This window comes from Acomys russatus, chromosome 2, assembly GCF_903995435.1.
Source record: "Acomys russatus chromosome 2, mAcoRus1.1, whole genome shotgun sequence".
Taxonomy (NCBI): Eukaryota; Metazoa; Chordata; class Mammalia; order Rodentia; family Muridae; genus Acomys; species Acomys russatus.
The window spans coordinates 101,570,571-101,587,325 of NC_067138.1; the positions used below are offsets into that span (position 1 = coordinate 101,570,571).

Below are 16,755 nucleotides of genomic sequence, written 5' to 3' on the forward strand. Positions count from 1 at the left end.
TCCTTTCCATTCTGAATCCTAATTCTCTGCCAGAGATTTCCTATAACTTTTGTTGTTTTATTTTTTTCTTTTAAGTCCTGAAACATTCTAGTTCTTTAAAACTATGTCTAAAATATCCCTTTTATATTATATTTTCTTTGGGGGTATATAATGAACTCTTTAATTTAAATAACATCTCCTGATAGGAGCTGTAGTTCTGTCCCAGAGGGCACTCACTCCTGAGTCATGCAGGTGACTGTAAACTTGGTCAGTTACAGGAATTTACACTCAGCACATGTGTTGCAGAAGCCACTGCTGTATTCCTGAAACATCGCCAATCATGTTGTCTCCTGTCATTGTTCCTCTTGTCCTCACCCACCCCTCTGGCAGTCCCTCTGCTAGTCCCTCTGATAGCCCCTCTGCTAGTCCCCCGAGAAACCTATTTTCCTGGTATCTGAGTCGTGTGCCATGATGGCTTCTCTCTTGAATGACTTAAGTCCAGGAGGGTTTAATGTCACCACCCCAGTCTAATTGACTTTTTTTTTTTTTTGTCACCTTGAGTGTTCAACTCCTTATTTTATAACTTAAAATATCTTTGCTGTCAGTCCTCTGTTCTCAGCCTGGCATCCCAGCTGAGTCTCAAAATGTGCAGCGCGGGGTCTCCTTTTCTCTCCAACCACACTCGAGAGCTTCTCACGCTGCTGTGATGGAAATTAAGAACTAGACTCTTTGTGCAAGGTGACAAATATGGATCCAGTTGCATTTTTTTACACATAGACCTCCAGTTAGACCAGCACCATTTCTTGAAGACGCTATCCTTTTTCCATTGAATGGATTTGGCTTCTTTGTCAAAAATCAAGTGACCATATGTGTGTGGATTCATATCTGGGTCTTCGATTTGATTCCGCTGATCAACCAGCCTGTTGCTGTGCCAGTACCATGCTGTTTTAATTACTGTTGCTTTATAGTACAGTTTGAGATCAGGTATGGAGATTCCTCTGGAGGATCTTTTATTGTACAAGATTGTTTTAGCTATTCTGGGTTTTTTGTTTTTCCATATGAAGTTCAGAATTGAAGAAAAAAAAAGAACTGGACTCTTTCATGTCACTCTCGGCGGTTCTGTGTCCACTTCCAAATGCCACCTAGACACTTGCCACACTGGAGACCTTGCAGTTTGTTAAGACCCCTGCTTTCTTGTCCCTTCAAGGATATTCTACCCCTATGGAGTGGTTTCATACTGTCCAGTGAACGCTACAGGCTCATCAGCTTTTCCTGAATCCCAAACCCAACGTGAATGTCTTAATAAATGCCTTACCAATGTCGCATGATGAAATTTTAATCAGTATAGTTAATCGGTTCAGACTTCCTTGTTAGATGGATTATGTGTCACACAATGAGAATTATTTTTACCTAGTTGGCTCACTATTGATCACTTATGCTGATGACTGGACTTCTCCCAGCAGACGATCTAGTCAGTGGGGTACAATTAATTGTTGTTTGTTTATGGAGTAACTAGGAAATGGTTAAAAGTGAGGCTTTTATAGGTTAAATCAGTTGAAGTCAGTTTTCAACTTTCACACATATAACTTGATTCAATGATCGCCTTACACACTTGTGCTAGTCTATTCTAACACTGTCTGGAAGGCTGGAGATGCCTGTGTGCCCTGGCCTTAAGGATGCACTTTAAGGAGGCACAAGCAGGAGAGCAGCAGTGGGAGGAAGCTGGCTCTCAGTGTGTTCCTAAGGCCAACGGGTGGAGTGAGCACAGGAAGGGAGCTCACAGTGGGTCTGGCTGTGGAAGACGCTGTTGGACGCCGATCCGGGTGTAGAGGAGTGTGCAGGACACACCCTTCGCCAAGCCCCTCGGGCAGGGACACAGGCCAGTCCGCGGACGCGGCTCCAGCTAGGAAGGGGACAGCCAGATGACCGGAAAGAGCAGGGGCACGAAGGGGGGGGGGGGCAGACAGGAGGGAAGAGGACAGACAGAACAGGGCCGGAACAGACCACACACACCACACCCACATACACACACCACACACCACACACACACCAGACACCAGACACACCACACACACCAGACACACACCAGCACACACACCAGACACACCACAACACCAGACACACACCACACACACACACCAGACACAAACCAGACACACACCACACACACACCACACACACACCACGACACCACACACCCAGACACACAACACACAACACACACACACACCCACACCAGACACACACACACCCACCCAGACACCACCACACACACCACACACACCAGACCACACACACACCACACGACACCAGACACACACCACACACCCACACCACACCAGACACCACCACACACCACACCACACCACACCAGACACACACACACAACACACACACCACACACACACCATACACACACACACACACCAGATCACACCACACACACACCACACACACACAACACACACACACACACACCACACACACACCAGACACACACACACACACACCACACACCACCACAGACAACCACACACACCACACACACACAGACAGCACCACACACCCACACACACACCCAACACACACACCAGACACACACGACACACCACCAGACACACCACACACCACACACACACACACCCAGACACACACACACACACCAGACACACCACACACACACCAGACACACACACACACCAGACACACCACACACACACCACACCCACACCAGACACACACACACCACACACACCAGACACCACAGACACCACACACACACACCCACACACACACCAGACACACACACACCACACACCACAGCCACACACCAGCCACACACAGCCACACAACACACACACACCAGCCACACACCAGACCACAAACAACACACACCAGCCACACACCAGACACACAACACACACACCACCACACACACCAGACACACACCACACACACCCACACACACCACACACACACCACACACACCACACCACACCCTACACACACCACCACACCACACACACAACCACACACACACCACACCACCACACACACCAGACACCCCACACACACACCACACACACACCGACACACCACACACCCACACACCACACACACACCACACACACACCTACACACACACACACACCACACACACCACACACACACCAGACACACACCACACACACCACACACACACCAACACACACACACACACACACATCCACCACCATACACACACCAGACACACCACCACACACACCCACACACACACCATACACCAACCACACACACCACACCATACCAACACACCAGACCACAACACACACACACCAACACACACCATACACACACCACACACACCCACACCACACCACACACACCACACACACCACACACACACCACCCCACACATACACACACCATACACACACACACACACACACCACACACACCCCACCACACCACCACACCACACACCACACACACACAACACCCATACCACACCACAACACACCACACACACACCAGACTACCACACACACACCAACCCACCACACACACACCACACACACACCATACAACACACACAACACACCAACCCACACACACACACCATACACACACACATACACACACACACCACACACACCACACACACACCATACACACACCATACACACACCACACCATACACACACCATACACCACACACACACCATACACACACCATACACACACACACCATACACACATCATACACACACCATACACATACCACACACACACCACACCATACACACACACCACACACACACCACACACACACCACACACACACCACACACACACCACACACACCACACACACACCACACACACACCACACACACACCACACACATACACACCACACACACACCATACACACACCTTATATTGTACTGGAAACTTGTTATTTATTATTGTCACCTTTTCCTTTTTTGAAAATTCCATGTGTGTAATGCACCTTGGTCATATCCCTTTTTCATTTCCTTCCTTCAGCTATTGCTGGAATCGTTCCAAACATGTGTCCCATTTCCATCCAAAATCATGTGGAGTTTTTATTTGCTTTCTTGTTTTTAAATAATCCACTGAAGTCAATAGTGCTGCGACATAAACTTACCATTGTTGTTGAAGACACGTTCTCTGATGGGTGTAATGGGGCGTTTCAAAAATTTTTGTTCCATGTGAGTGAAAACTTCTTTGATTAAGGGCAGTCCAGTGATGATCACTGAATGGATGTTACCAATATCCATGCTAATTATGTTTCCATACTTCTTCACAAACTGAAAAACATTTCAATAGTCATAGTTGAGTGTGTGTGTGCCAGTGTGTCAATAGATGGCAGACACGGGTGTCTGTAAACACATGTTGAGACGTCTGTGTGCTACTGTGAATGGAGAGACGTGCCCTGGTCTGTGGAAGTGTTTCTGAAAATATTTTTCCTCTTGTGGACTAAATTCAAATTCAATTAAAGATGAACTTATGCTCAGCCAGGCATGATGGCGCATACCTTTAATCCTAGCACTTGGGAGTTGGAGGCAGGTGGATTGCTGTGAGTTTGAGGACAGTGTGGTCTACAAAGTGTGTCCAGGGCAGCCAAGGCTACACAGAGAAAACTTGCCTTGAAAAACCAAAAAACAAAAACAACACAAAAAAACCCCCCAAACAAACAAACAACCCAACAACAACCAAAACCCCAAAACAAACAAACAAACAAACCAAAAAACCAAAAACCAAAAACAAAGGCCAAAACATTGATATAGGTGAGTACGAATTGAGTGGGCAGCTGTCTAAAGAATGTTCAAGGATGTAAGTGTCGACAAATAGGAAAAGTCTCTACTGAAGCTCCGTAAAGTCCAGTGAAGGCAGGGTGTGAGACACGTGTGGCCTGACCTGGGCTGAGGCAGAGTGTGAGACACGTGTGACCTGACCTGGGCTGAGGCAGAGTGTGAGACACGTGTGACCTGACCTGGGCTGAGGCAGAGTGTGAGACACGTGTGACCTGACCTGGGCTGAGGCAGAGTGTGAGACACCTGTGGACTGACCTGGGCTGAGGCAGAGTGTGAGACACGTGTGGCCTGACCTGGGCTGAGGCAGAGTGTGAGACACGTGTGACCTGACCTGGGCTGAGGCAGAGTGTGAGACACCTGTGGACTGACCTGGGCTGAGGCAGAGTGTGAGACACGTGTGGCCTGACCTGGGCTGAGGCAGAGTGTGAGACACGTGTGACCTGACCTGGGCTGAGGCAGAGTGTGAGACACGTGTGGCCTACCTGGGCTGCATTGAGACCTGTGGACTGACCTGGGCTGAGGCAGAGTGTGAGACACGTGTGGCCTGACCTGGGCTGAGGCAGAGTGTGAGACACGTGTGACCTGACCTGGGCTGAGGCAGAGTGTGAGACACCTGTGGACTGACCTGGGCTGAGGCAGAGTGTGAGACACGTGTGGCCTGACCTGGGCTGAGGCAGAGTGTGAGACACCTGTGGACTGACCTGGGCTGAGGCAGAGTGTGAGACATGTGTGACCTGACCTGGGCTGAGGCAGAGTGTGAGACACCTGTGGACTGACCTGGGCTGAGGCAGAGTGTGAGACACGTGTGACCTGACCTGGGCTGAGGCAGAGTGTGAGACACCTGTGGACTGACCTGGGCTGAGGCAGAGTGTGAGACACGTGTGACCTGACCTGGGCTGAGGCAGAGTGTGAGACACGTATGGCCTGACCTGGGCTGAGGCAGAGTGTGAGACATGTGTGACCTGACCTGGGCTGAGGCAGAGTGTGAGACACCTGTGGACTGACCTGGGCTGAGGCAGAGTGTGAGACACCTGTGGACTGACCTGGGCTGAGGCAGAGTGTGAGACACGTGTGACCTGACCTGGGCTGAGGCAGAGTGTGAGACACCTGTGGACTGACCTGGGCTGAGGCAGAGTGTGAGACACCTGTGGACTGACCTGGGCTGAGGCAGAGTGTGAGACACCTGTGGACTGACCTGGGCTGAGGCAGAGTGTGAGACATGTGTGACCTGACCTGGCTGAGGCAGAGTGTGAGACACCTGTGACTGACCTGGGCTGAGGCAGAGTGTGAAAACACGTGTGGCCTGACCTGGCTGAGGCAGAGTGTGAGACATGTGTGACCTGACCTGGGCTGAGGCAGAGTGTGAGACATGTGTGACCTGACCTGGGCTGAGGCAGAGTGTGAGACACGTGTGACCTGACCTGGGCTGAGGCAGAGTGTGAGACACCTGTGGACTGACCTGGGCTGAGGCAGAGTGTGAGACACGTGTGACCTGACCTGGGCTGAGGCAGAGTGTGAGACACCTGTGGACTGACCTGGGCTGAGGCAGAGTGTGAGACACGTGTGACCTGACCTGGGCTGAGGCAGAGTGTGAGACACCTGTGGACTGACCTGGGCTGAGGCAGAGTGTGAAACACGTGTGGCCTGACCTGGGCTGAGGCAGAGTGTGAGACATGTGTGACCTGACCTGGGCTGAGGCAGAGTGTGAGACCACCTGTGGACTGACCTGGGCTGAGGCAGAGTGTGAGACACGTGTGGCCTGACCTGGGCTGAGGCAGAGTGTGAGACATCTGTGGACTGACCTGGGCTGAGGCAGAGTGTGAGACACGTGTGACCTGACCTGGGCTGAGGCAGAGTGTGAGACACGTATGGCCTGACCTGGGCTGAGGCAGAGTGTGAGACATGTGTGACCTGACCTGGGCTGAGGCAGAGTGTGAGACACCTGTGGACTGACCTGGGCTGAGGCAGAGTGTGAGACACCTGTGGACTGACCTGGGCTGAGGCAGAGTGTGAGACACCTGTGGGCTGACCTGGGCTGAGGCAGAGTGTGAGACACCTGTGGACTGACCTGGGCTGAGGCAGAGTGTGAGACACCTGTGGACTGACCTGGGCTGAGGCAGAGTGTGAGACACCTGTGGACTGACCTGGGCTGAGGCAGAGTGTGAGACACGTGTGACCTGACCTGGGCTGAGGCAGAGTGTGAGACACCTGTGGACTGACCTGGGCTGAGGCAGAGTGTGAAACACGTGTGGCCTGACCTGGGCTGAGGCAGAGTGTGAGACATGTGTGACCTGACCTGGGCTGAGGCAGAGTGTGAGACATGTGTGACCTGACCTGGGCTGAGGCAGAGTGTGAGACACGTGTGACCTGACCTGGGCTGAGGCAGAGTGTGAGACACCTGTGGACTGACCTGGGCTGAGGAAGGTCTGTGTGTGCTTTGTGGAGTTTGCTTAGACTTCTTAGAAAACCAAATGTCTGTTTATCTAGAGGATAACAGCATCTACTTAGACATGAGATAGATGTGTGTGACAATGAGGACCACTGAGGACAGTCTGCACCTGTGTGCGGAAGAGGTACCTTAGTGTAAGAGCAATGTTTCAGTACATTTCTTCTAATCTAACCTCCACCAAAGTTCAACTCACTTTAGAATATGAAATTTCTCTTTAAACTTTCACTCATACATTCAACCATAAGGATTGAGTGAGTGTCAATGTGTTTCCCAAAAGTGTTCTAAAGAAAACAAGGTCTCTAACTAGGTGTCTAGTGAAGGCAGTGACATAAGGGCATCAGTTTTTCAGAGCGTTCAAGATGTCTAGTGGGAGTCTGTGGTAGCAAGCATAGAAGCCTTAGTAAAAATTCCAATATCGGTGTAGGGAGCAGAATGATCTCTGGTTTTTGTTTGCTTGTTTGTTTGTTTGTTTTTGTTTTGTTTTTTGAGACAGTTTCCCCTGACTTTCCTGGAACTCTCTCTGTATAACAGATACAATGAAGGGGCCTCATGTGAGACTCTTGCACCCACATTAAAGACATAGCCTAGACTCCGTCTTCCTTTTGCTCTTCACCCACAGTCCTTAATAACTTCCTTTTGACCCAGCCAGTCTTGCAGGCTGGCCTCAAACTCAAAGATCTGCCTGCCTCTGCTCCCAGAGTGCTGGAATTAAAGGCATGCGCCATCACCACCCATGAGTAGATATGGAAAATGCAATGAAGGGCGGAATGTGGGGATGGAGGCATCTCTGAAGATCTGGGGGTTGTAAGCCTTTAGGCTCTTTGGTTCACTATGAGTGGGCTCCTGGGGCAGATGCTGTTTTCCAAGTCAATTCTCAGACACCAACTTTTTGATTATTCCCCTCTCAAAGGCTTCTGTGTCGTCGAGGGACACTGTGAGAAGCATTGGTTTAGTTCCAGGCACGTAGCCACCCAACCACCCAGCCACCCACTGCCTTTTCTGGAAAATGAATGAACTCTGTGTTCAAAGTCTCAGGGATGGAAATGCATTGCGAGAGCCAGGACAGGAACTGTTCCCAGACGGCCACACTGAGTGGATGTTCCTATGCTTTGTGATTTACTTCATTCTTTATAACTATTTTACTCTAGTCAGGATTTTCTTCACCATTCTGAGAAGGCAAATACCTTGTGGAGGTAGTAATCTAGGCAAACCCAGCTTTTGCCTGGAGGAGAGAAGTTGTCAGGTGTGATGTTAGATTTGAAAACAAATGCATAAGTGTTGAGATGCCCACGGGGCCTTAGAGTTGAGTGAAGAGAGAGTGTGAGGTGTAGCCATGAGGATGAGGAGGCAGTTGGGAGAGAAGGAGAGTGTCCACTAAATGCATACTGTACAGAACATGGTTGGTTTGAACGACAGAGTGTGAGCAGTATCAACGTTTCTTCTACTTGTGTGCTTGAGACTCAGAACTACGTAGACCCGAGCCCTGCCTTTTGTCTGCCTGCAGCAGTGGCACCAAACAGAAGAGGTCCATTCCTTCAGGTATCTTTGGTCCTCTACTCCATGCCCATCCTCAGGCAGCATCACCCTACCCCTTGGAGACCTGAACCCATGGTGACAGTGTCAAAACAGATGTGATGAGGGGGTCTCATCTGAGAATCTTGCACCCACATTAAATACAGAGACTAGACTAGGCCTTCTTTTTCTTCTTCATCCACAGTCCTTACTAACTTCCTTTAACCCCAGCTAGTCAGGCCTGTCATGGTTATAAGGGCAGAGCCAATGAGTGCATGTCTTTTATCTTAAGAGCTATCAGTAATGGAGTCATAAAAACCAAGTAAATTTCTAATTTCGTTTTGTGAATACTCAATGAAAAAGTCCTAGAAACAACTGAAGATCTTGTTTAGGCTAACTGACTCCTCCCTGGCAATGTGTAGCACCCATATTTTGTTTCTGAATTTGAGAAGGATCCAGAAGCTAAGTATTGAAGTGAATATGTGGGAAGGATTGTAAGTTTTGTCACAGGTGAAAGCAGTTTTGGTGGGCTTTGCCCTTGGAGACACCATGGATACTCCCTGAGATTGTCCTTGAGATAGCCTGGGTGAAGCCATCCTGGGCCTGGATTTAGGAAGGAGATAGAGGGACTCAACCTGGGCTATTGTGTTTCTAATTGACTCTCAATGGAGGCAGAAACCGCCCTTTGTATGTGAGAGACAGGCAGGAAAGAGAGGGGGAGAGGAGCAGCAGGTTCAGACTGGGCTTGAGTGCCTGTGCATTGGGAAGAGGATCAGCAAACAAGCCAGACCAGTGCGCAGGCCAGAGACACCTAGGGACCGGTCTGTGGAACAGATACCTGATGGTTCACTCTTGTTTTGTGTTAACCGTTTTTCTCTTTTGTGTAAGCTAGTTGGGTTGTATAATAAAGTTTAATTGTTAAGAAACAGAGCCAACATGAATGACTCTTTATTTTATCTGTTCTCTGCCAATGTATATTTCTAGGCCAGCATAATTATATCACTAAGATTTATATTGTTACCAATTAAGTAAAGATGAGCAGGTAAATTAGCCTCTGGAGCTCTAGCCTTGTGAATCTCAAATGTGTCAATCTATCTGCAATTGTTTCATGTGGCCTAAATGGCCCAGACGATATCTCACAATATGTCGTAGGGCAGGGCGTGTTTTTCACTGTGCAACATTAAGTCAATAAAAATAATTTCAAAAGAGAATAACAATTAGGCCAGGTCAGCAGAGGTGACTCAGTGGTATGGCTGCTTTTTATAATGACCTGAGTTCTGTTCCTGGAACTCATACGGCTGCCCATGCTGTCTGTACCTCCTGCTCCAGTTGATCCAAGGCCATTTTTTGGCCTCTGTGGACACAAGGCATGCATGTAATATACAGACATACATGAAAGCAAAATATTCATATACATAACATAATAAAGTAATTTTAAAAAAGTAAAGTGGTTCAGAAGGCTGAAACAGGCTTTAAAATGGAATAATGAATAAGAAAATGCTTAGCAGTGTATTAAACTAAGAGATATTATACTTAACAAAAGCAATAGAGATGTGCATTAATAGTAGGAATGAATGTCTAAACATAGTGAAAAGAAACAAGGTTCAGTGGAGGGAATGCTTAGAAGAAAGAGAAATTTATTCCAGGAATTAGTGATATATTACTGAAGTAATGAAGACCAACGGTGCAACTTGAGAAATATTTCACTATATCAAAGTATTTAAATATAAGAAGAAACAAAATAGAGTCACCCAGAAATAAAAAGAAAAAAAGTATACCAATCAACTCTCCAATAAGGAGCAGGTTAGAAGGTTTATTAGCCTGAATATTCATACTATTGGGCAGTGAGGTGTGTGTGTATGTGTGTGTATGTGTGTGTGTATATGTGTGTGTATATGTGTGTGTGTATGTGTGTGTGTGTGTGTGTGTGTGTGTGTTTGTGCGCGCGCGCGCATGTGTCTGTGTTTTCCTTTTACTCCAATAGAATACATGTGTAAGTGTTCTGAATGGGCACAAGTAAGCCATAGTCTCTGTTGCCTCAAGGTTTAACATGTTTTTCTTTACCTTTGTGTATGTTCAACTGTGTGTGTATGTATGTGCATGATTATGGAGGCTACAGCTCAGCCCCAGGCATCTTTCTCAGGGCTCATTCATCTTGTTTTGTTTCTGTTGTTGTTATTTGGTTGTTTGCTCGTTTGTCTTTTGATTCGGTGTCTCTGGCTAGCCTGAGAAAGCTAGCTGGCTAGCTAGCCACTCCTGGAGATGTGCTTGTCTGCTCCTCTCTAGTCATGGGATTACAAACGCAGGACTTTTATTAGCTCTCTGGGCTGATGAATGGCTGCACTGGCCTTTTCTGGAGACTGAACTCAGATCTCCCTACTTGCCCAAGGTCTATGCTAAGTCCTAGGAACTTTAGTAATTTTAGCTACAAGCAATTTGCATCATAATGAAGATCAAAACTTAGTTCTTATTATCATGGTGTCGAGGAGGAGGGAAAGTCAGTAAGTGCGTGGGAGAGCTAAGAGCAGGTCAGGCTCCTGGCAAAGGTAACTGCTCATGCCAGGGGGTGGGAAGCAAGAGTGCGGCACCCAGCAGCTGAGATGCCTCACTGCCAGCTGCGATAGTGACTTCCATGTGGGTTCCTAGGAAAAAAATTTCTTTTCCCCATAGTTCTAGGCATGGCCAGTTAGAGGAGTATGGTGGTTATATGTGAGCCTTCTGGGTAATAGAGCACCAACGTTTCTTGCTTGAATTCCCCTTTCCACCTACCAGAACACATACAAATGAAATAGTGGAAGACAAGAGTGGTAATACAGAGCAACCAGACGTCTCAAGTGAGCTTGTGATACAAAACAGCCTTTGCGTCTTGGGTGTTCAACCTCCAGATCATAACAGCATTGTGAGAGGGAAAATGTTAATATTGCTTACACCATTGTATTTGGAATGCCTTGTAACAACTAGTAATGCATGCAAATGTATACCTTACATACCACTTTAGGCTCATAAGCCTTTTTCTGTTTAAAGAATGTTCCAGGGCTGAAGAAATGGCCCAGTGGTTAAAAGAGTGTCCTGCTCTTGCAGAGGCCCACAGGTTGGTTCCTAGCACCCATGTTGATGGTTCACAACTGCTTGTAACTCCACGTCCAGGGGATCCAAGAGTGCCCTTTTTTGGCCTCTGCAGGTATGTGCACACACCACACCACACACACACACACACACACACACTCATGCATAAATAAAAATACGTAAGAAAATGCTCCTACAATAATAATTCAGTAGGGTGTACTAGAAGAACTTGATAAATCGTGAGGTGGAGGGACATACAGTTCCCACATGCTTAGCAGGAAGGCCAGCTTTGTCATAGTCACCATGTTTTAATTCATGCCAGCTCCTCCATGTAGAATTATTTATACTTTACCACACCAGAGTCCTTTTTAGGGAAACTAGTTTAGACCATCATTCTTCCAAAGGCTATTTATTCGGAGAGCTTCCCACCCACCGTGATCTGATCTGATGCCACAATTGGTGACCAGATGCTGCGTATGATCATCTTGCCCCGCACCTGTGATGGTCAGTGCCTAATAAAGGCTCAGTCACTAAATAAGATCGTGAAGAACAGCCTCTAACTATGTCATGGAGAGGAAGGCAGGAAGCACAGAGAACAAGTGTCTAGTCAAATCATGTTGGGTTTAAGCCCTTGTTTGCCATTACCCAGTTGCACATCATGCTAAAGCCAGGTTCCTGTTGTCCTCAGTCAGTTTGCTCAGTGGAAGGAGGGGACGCTGCCATAAGCCAGGTCACACATGTGCCTGTCATGGGGCCTGAATGACAAGAAGCGTGCAAACCAGAGGGAAGACCACCGGCCTGCGATTATTATGTACCAGGGGCAAGAATCCAAACAGTATAAGGAAACTGCACCGTTTTTACTCCACTTGTGTCTATGCACAAATCTCAAAATATAGACTCATATAAAATACAAAACAAGTGGATAAAAATGACTGAAATGGGAAGAAGAGCCCAGGTTCGGTTTCGTCACGAGCCATTATTGTGACATAGGCATCTCACCCAAGCCCCACAGTCACATCCAATTAGGCGGCAAAAGGAAGATCTAGATCAGTATTTTTAAGTAACTCTGAATTAAGTAAAACAATTACTTAATCATGCTAGCTACAACAGCAGTGGACAGAGCGTAAACTCCAATCAGACTTTACAGTCTTTAGGCGAAAGCCATAGAAAGTGCAGACCAGCAGGACACGATGCTTGCTTTCCTGTCTGTATGCCTTTGAGTTGAGCACCATAAAACAGCATGGACTTCCCCAATCCTTCAGTAGGCTGCAGGAGTGGGGTTCATAGGTGGAGCCCTATCACTCACCCTGCCTTGGTATCACACCTGGGCTGAGTCCCTCAGCAGAACAATGGGTTGCGTAGTTGCACTGGTACAAAGACAGTCTGCTAAGGAGCCTGGGGTGGGACTCTGACCTCCTATCTCCTCTTGTGGCTAAAAAAAAAAAAAAAAAAGTGTCTCTGCCTCATAAAAAAGATGAAGGGTGATGTCTCTGACTTGCAAGACCCCTCCTCTGATGGAGTCCTGTGGTCTGAGGCTGTTTCCATTCTCAGCTGCCTGTGTTGGTTGCACTTTCAAGAGAGTTCCTGTGGGAGTGGGGATCACACACAGAGGCCACCAAGATTCACAGGGATGACTCTCTAAAACCTAAATTTACTTAGGACTCACAACTCAAAAAGGTGAGTATTCAGATCCCCAAGAGGACACCTCTGCAAGTAAAATTTCTCACCTCAATACAGGAACATCTCAAGCTTATTGGGGCAGCACACATTGAGATTAGTATAATGAAAGATGTGGAATAAACTGTCACAAGTTTTAAAAGCTTTGACATGTCTCAACAAAGAAAGGAAAGATACAGAGAGGAAGCAGCGGGAAATGGGAGCACAGAGAGCTGGAGCGCTGTAAGTGTAGGTCTGTGCAGCAGAGCTCAGCAGAGCGGGAATGTGAGGGCAACCATGGGCTGTGCAGAAGCAGCTCCAGCTCGAACAGCACAGAGAAGGCAGATGGTGAACAGCAAGACGCAGCACCAGACAGCTGTGCACAGCTGTGCCTCAGTGTCCAGCTGTCTGCCACAACAGAAAATAGGAGTCATAGATGAGAAAAATTCTTGAAGAATGGTGGAAACACAAACTTCCCATGAAGAACCCAACAGTATGAAGCCACAAGTGAAGGAAAGCCATCAACGTCTGCATGAAACTAAAATCAAAGAAAGTCTCTTGAAAGCCGAGCAAAAAATAGCTCAGTATCTATGGGGAAAGCACAAAAGCCAAGGCAGTGCAGGAGTGGAGGGGAAAGGCAGTGCAGGAGTGGAGGGGAAGGCAGTGCAGGAGTGGAGGGGAGAGGCATGCTGAGGTAACAAAGCTAAGAAGTGTCCTTCTGCTGCAGCCATCTCTGAAGGAGTGGAGAAAGGAACTGCTTGAGGCCAGAAAGGAAAGTGAACCTGAAAGGTCAGAAGAAAGACAGAGCAATGGGAGGATGAGTAAGGGGCGAAGGCCTCAGAATCTTCTGCCTGTGAGTTCCAGCTGCACAGGACACTGAAGAGCAGGTTAGTGTGTGATGTGGTTCTCTGTGAGCGCAGACCTGAGACAGGTGCATCACAGAGGGAGACGGGTGTCCTCCATGTTTGCAGTCTCTTCTCTTAGGTGGGAAATGTTGTTAGCTAAGTCTCCTAAATTGCATGTGCATGCATCATAACACAGAGCAGCCACTAAGAGGATGATAAAAGAGATGTAATGAAAGGGTGGAAATGGATAAAAAGGTGACAAAGGAACACACCAAGAATCAATAATAGAAGAATAAGGAAACAGGAAGCAGTACAGTTAAAGAGTAAAAATTCTCATACAGCAATAAGTAGACAAAATGGTCTACCTTCCTCAGCTAATGGTAAGAGATAGCAATAATAAATAATGAGCCAAGAAGTCCAAATAATAATTAAAAAACATGGCCCAGGTACACTTTGGGCAGGCAGAGGAAATTACTACAGATAAAAAGGGACATTACAAAGGTAGTGGGCCATTGTACCAAAAACTACCAGTTGATATGAAATGTGTAAAACACACACACACACACACACACACACACTAACACACACCACACCATACACACACACACACACACACACACGCACGCACGCACATACACATACACACACCACAGCACACACACACACCACAGTACACACACACACCACACACCATACATACACATGCGTGCACACACACACGCAGGTGCACACACACAGCACACACACGCATGCACACACATACATACACATACACACGCACACACACCATAGCACATACACACACCACACACACACACACACACACACACATACACACACACATACACACACATACCCCACACAGGGAGGAAAGGAGAGAAAGCTGAGTACCAAGAGGCAAACTCTCAGTTGACCTGGGGACTTCAGTGAAACTTTGTCTGTAGTTGACAACGTCAGCAGTGGAAGTCAGCAAGGATGAAGAAACACTACCCAAGTATCAGTAGGAGAGAACTGATATTATAGAAAATCTGATCAAGAGAACAGTTTTGTTTTTCCCGGATGAGTGTTTAACATCCTAAGCTAAAGGTTACTCGCTAACACATTTCTTAAAGCAGCAGAGCTTATTAATCAAGATGAACTATTTTCCAGCCATCTACTTGACATGCTTAAAGCAATTGGTATCCACATAGTGTGTTGTCAGACCATAATGGAATAACAGTGTAAATTGTTCGTACAAGGATAATAAGATGAACTTTCTGGCATCAAAACATCCTGGCTCTTAAATGAAAGCTCAGGTTAGAAACTAGCTCTACTGGCTGGGTTAGTAGGCAGCCAGCATCAGCCTACAGCAATGTGCTCCTGCCCTCACTGCCAGGATTTCTGTTCCCGCAGCTCAGGATTGGGCGATGGCACAGCCAGACACCCTCACCCTCTTACCTGCTGCATCACCAGATGTGACTTGTCTAAATCCAACTGCAACAAGTTTCCCACAAAAGGCAGGCGCCAGGGTCCTGGAGGATAGTTTTTGGGTCGCCGGTTTTTGAGGAAATCAGCCAAAAATAAGGAAGTCACAGCAGCCAGCAGCAGCAGTGTCCAGAGCTGAAGATCTGTGCAGATGGCGGTCACCAGGGAGTTTGCCGTGGCAACCATGGTGAGGGTCTGAGCAGGGCCTGGTGCCCTGGATCAGCATGTGGTGCTGACAATTCCAACAGCCCCTCTGCTAAGTTCCACCCTGTTCCTGTGGCCCATGCCTTTCTGTGTCTTACCAGAATTGCAGTCCTCGGCTTTGTTTACACCATCCCTACTGGCCCCGCCCCATCTCTCTGCCCTGCCTGGCAGCCAAGACCCAGTTGATCAGCACAGGGTAGGGCTGGAGCCTTCCACGGAGCTCTCTGCTCCTCTGCATTTCACCCAGTGTTCTCTGGGCTCATAAACCTTGCCCCGGTGTGCTCTGCTTGGCCCCCTGACCGTAAGTCTTGTCCACCTGCAGGTACATGGTCTCCACCTCTAAGTGCCAGGCAAGGTATTCCCAGAACTCACACAAAACATGGTTTAAAATTGATGATTAAGAGTGGTGGCTTTTTCAGAAAGTCTTTTCTCAGAAGTCTTTGTGCGGCTCTGGGAATTGTGATCTACATCCCAGAAGGCTCCTGGTTTGTAAACAAGATTTTCCCAGTGCTGGCAACCTTCCTGAGAAGTAGTAAGGTTGCTACAGACAGTGACACCTTGTGTTTCTGGGTGCTAACAGTGTGCTAGTCACCGAACTCACTTCTCCCATCCCTCTTTTCTTCCTTCTTCCCATTTTGTAAGCCATTTTTAAACATTTAAAATGTTTTCGCTTATTCTTTGAGAATTGCAGACAATATATTTTGATCCTATGCTTTCTTCCCCGACAGCTCTCCCAGATCCTACC

The 16,755-nt window shown here is 47.6% G+C and overlaps 1 protein-coding gene across 1 annotated transcript in view; it reads right to left on the reverse strand.

The window, feature by feature from the left end:
* LOC127205219 (cytochrome P450 2J4-like) overlaps positions 1-16,190 on the reverse strand; it is a 54,572-nt gene extending 38,382 nt beyond the window's left edge. Inside the window, exons 1-2 of the mRNA XM_051164413.1 lie at positions 15,780-16,190; positions 4,145-4,307 (exon numbers count right to left, since the gene is read on the reverse strand). Of these exons, the coding sequence (XP_051020370.1) occupies positions 4,145-4,307; positions 15,780-15,992 (376 nt within the window). The 5' untranslated portion in view covers positions 15,993-16,190. The remainder of the gene's footprint in view (positions 1-4,144; positions 4,308-15,779) is intronic.
* Positions 16,191-16,755: the final 565 nt, after the last annotated feature.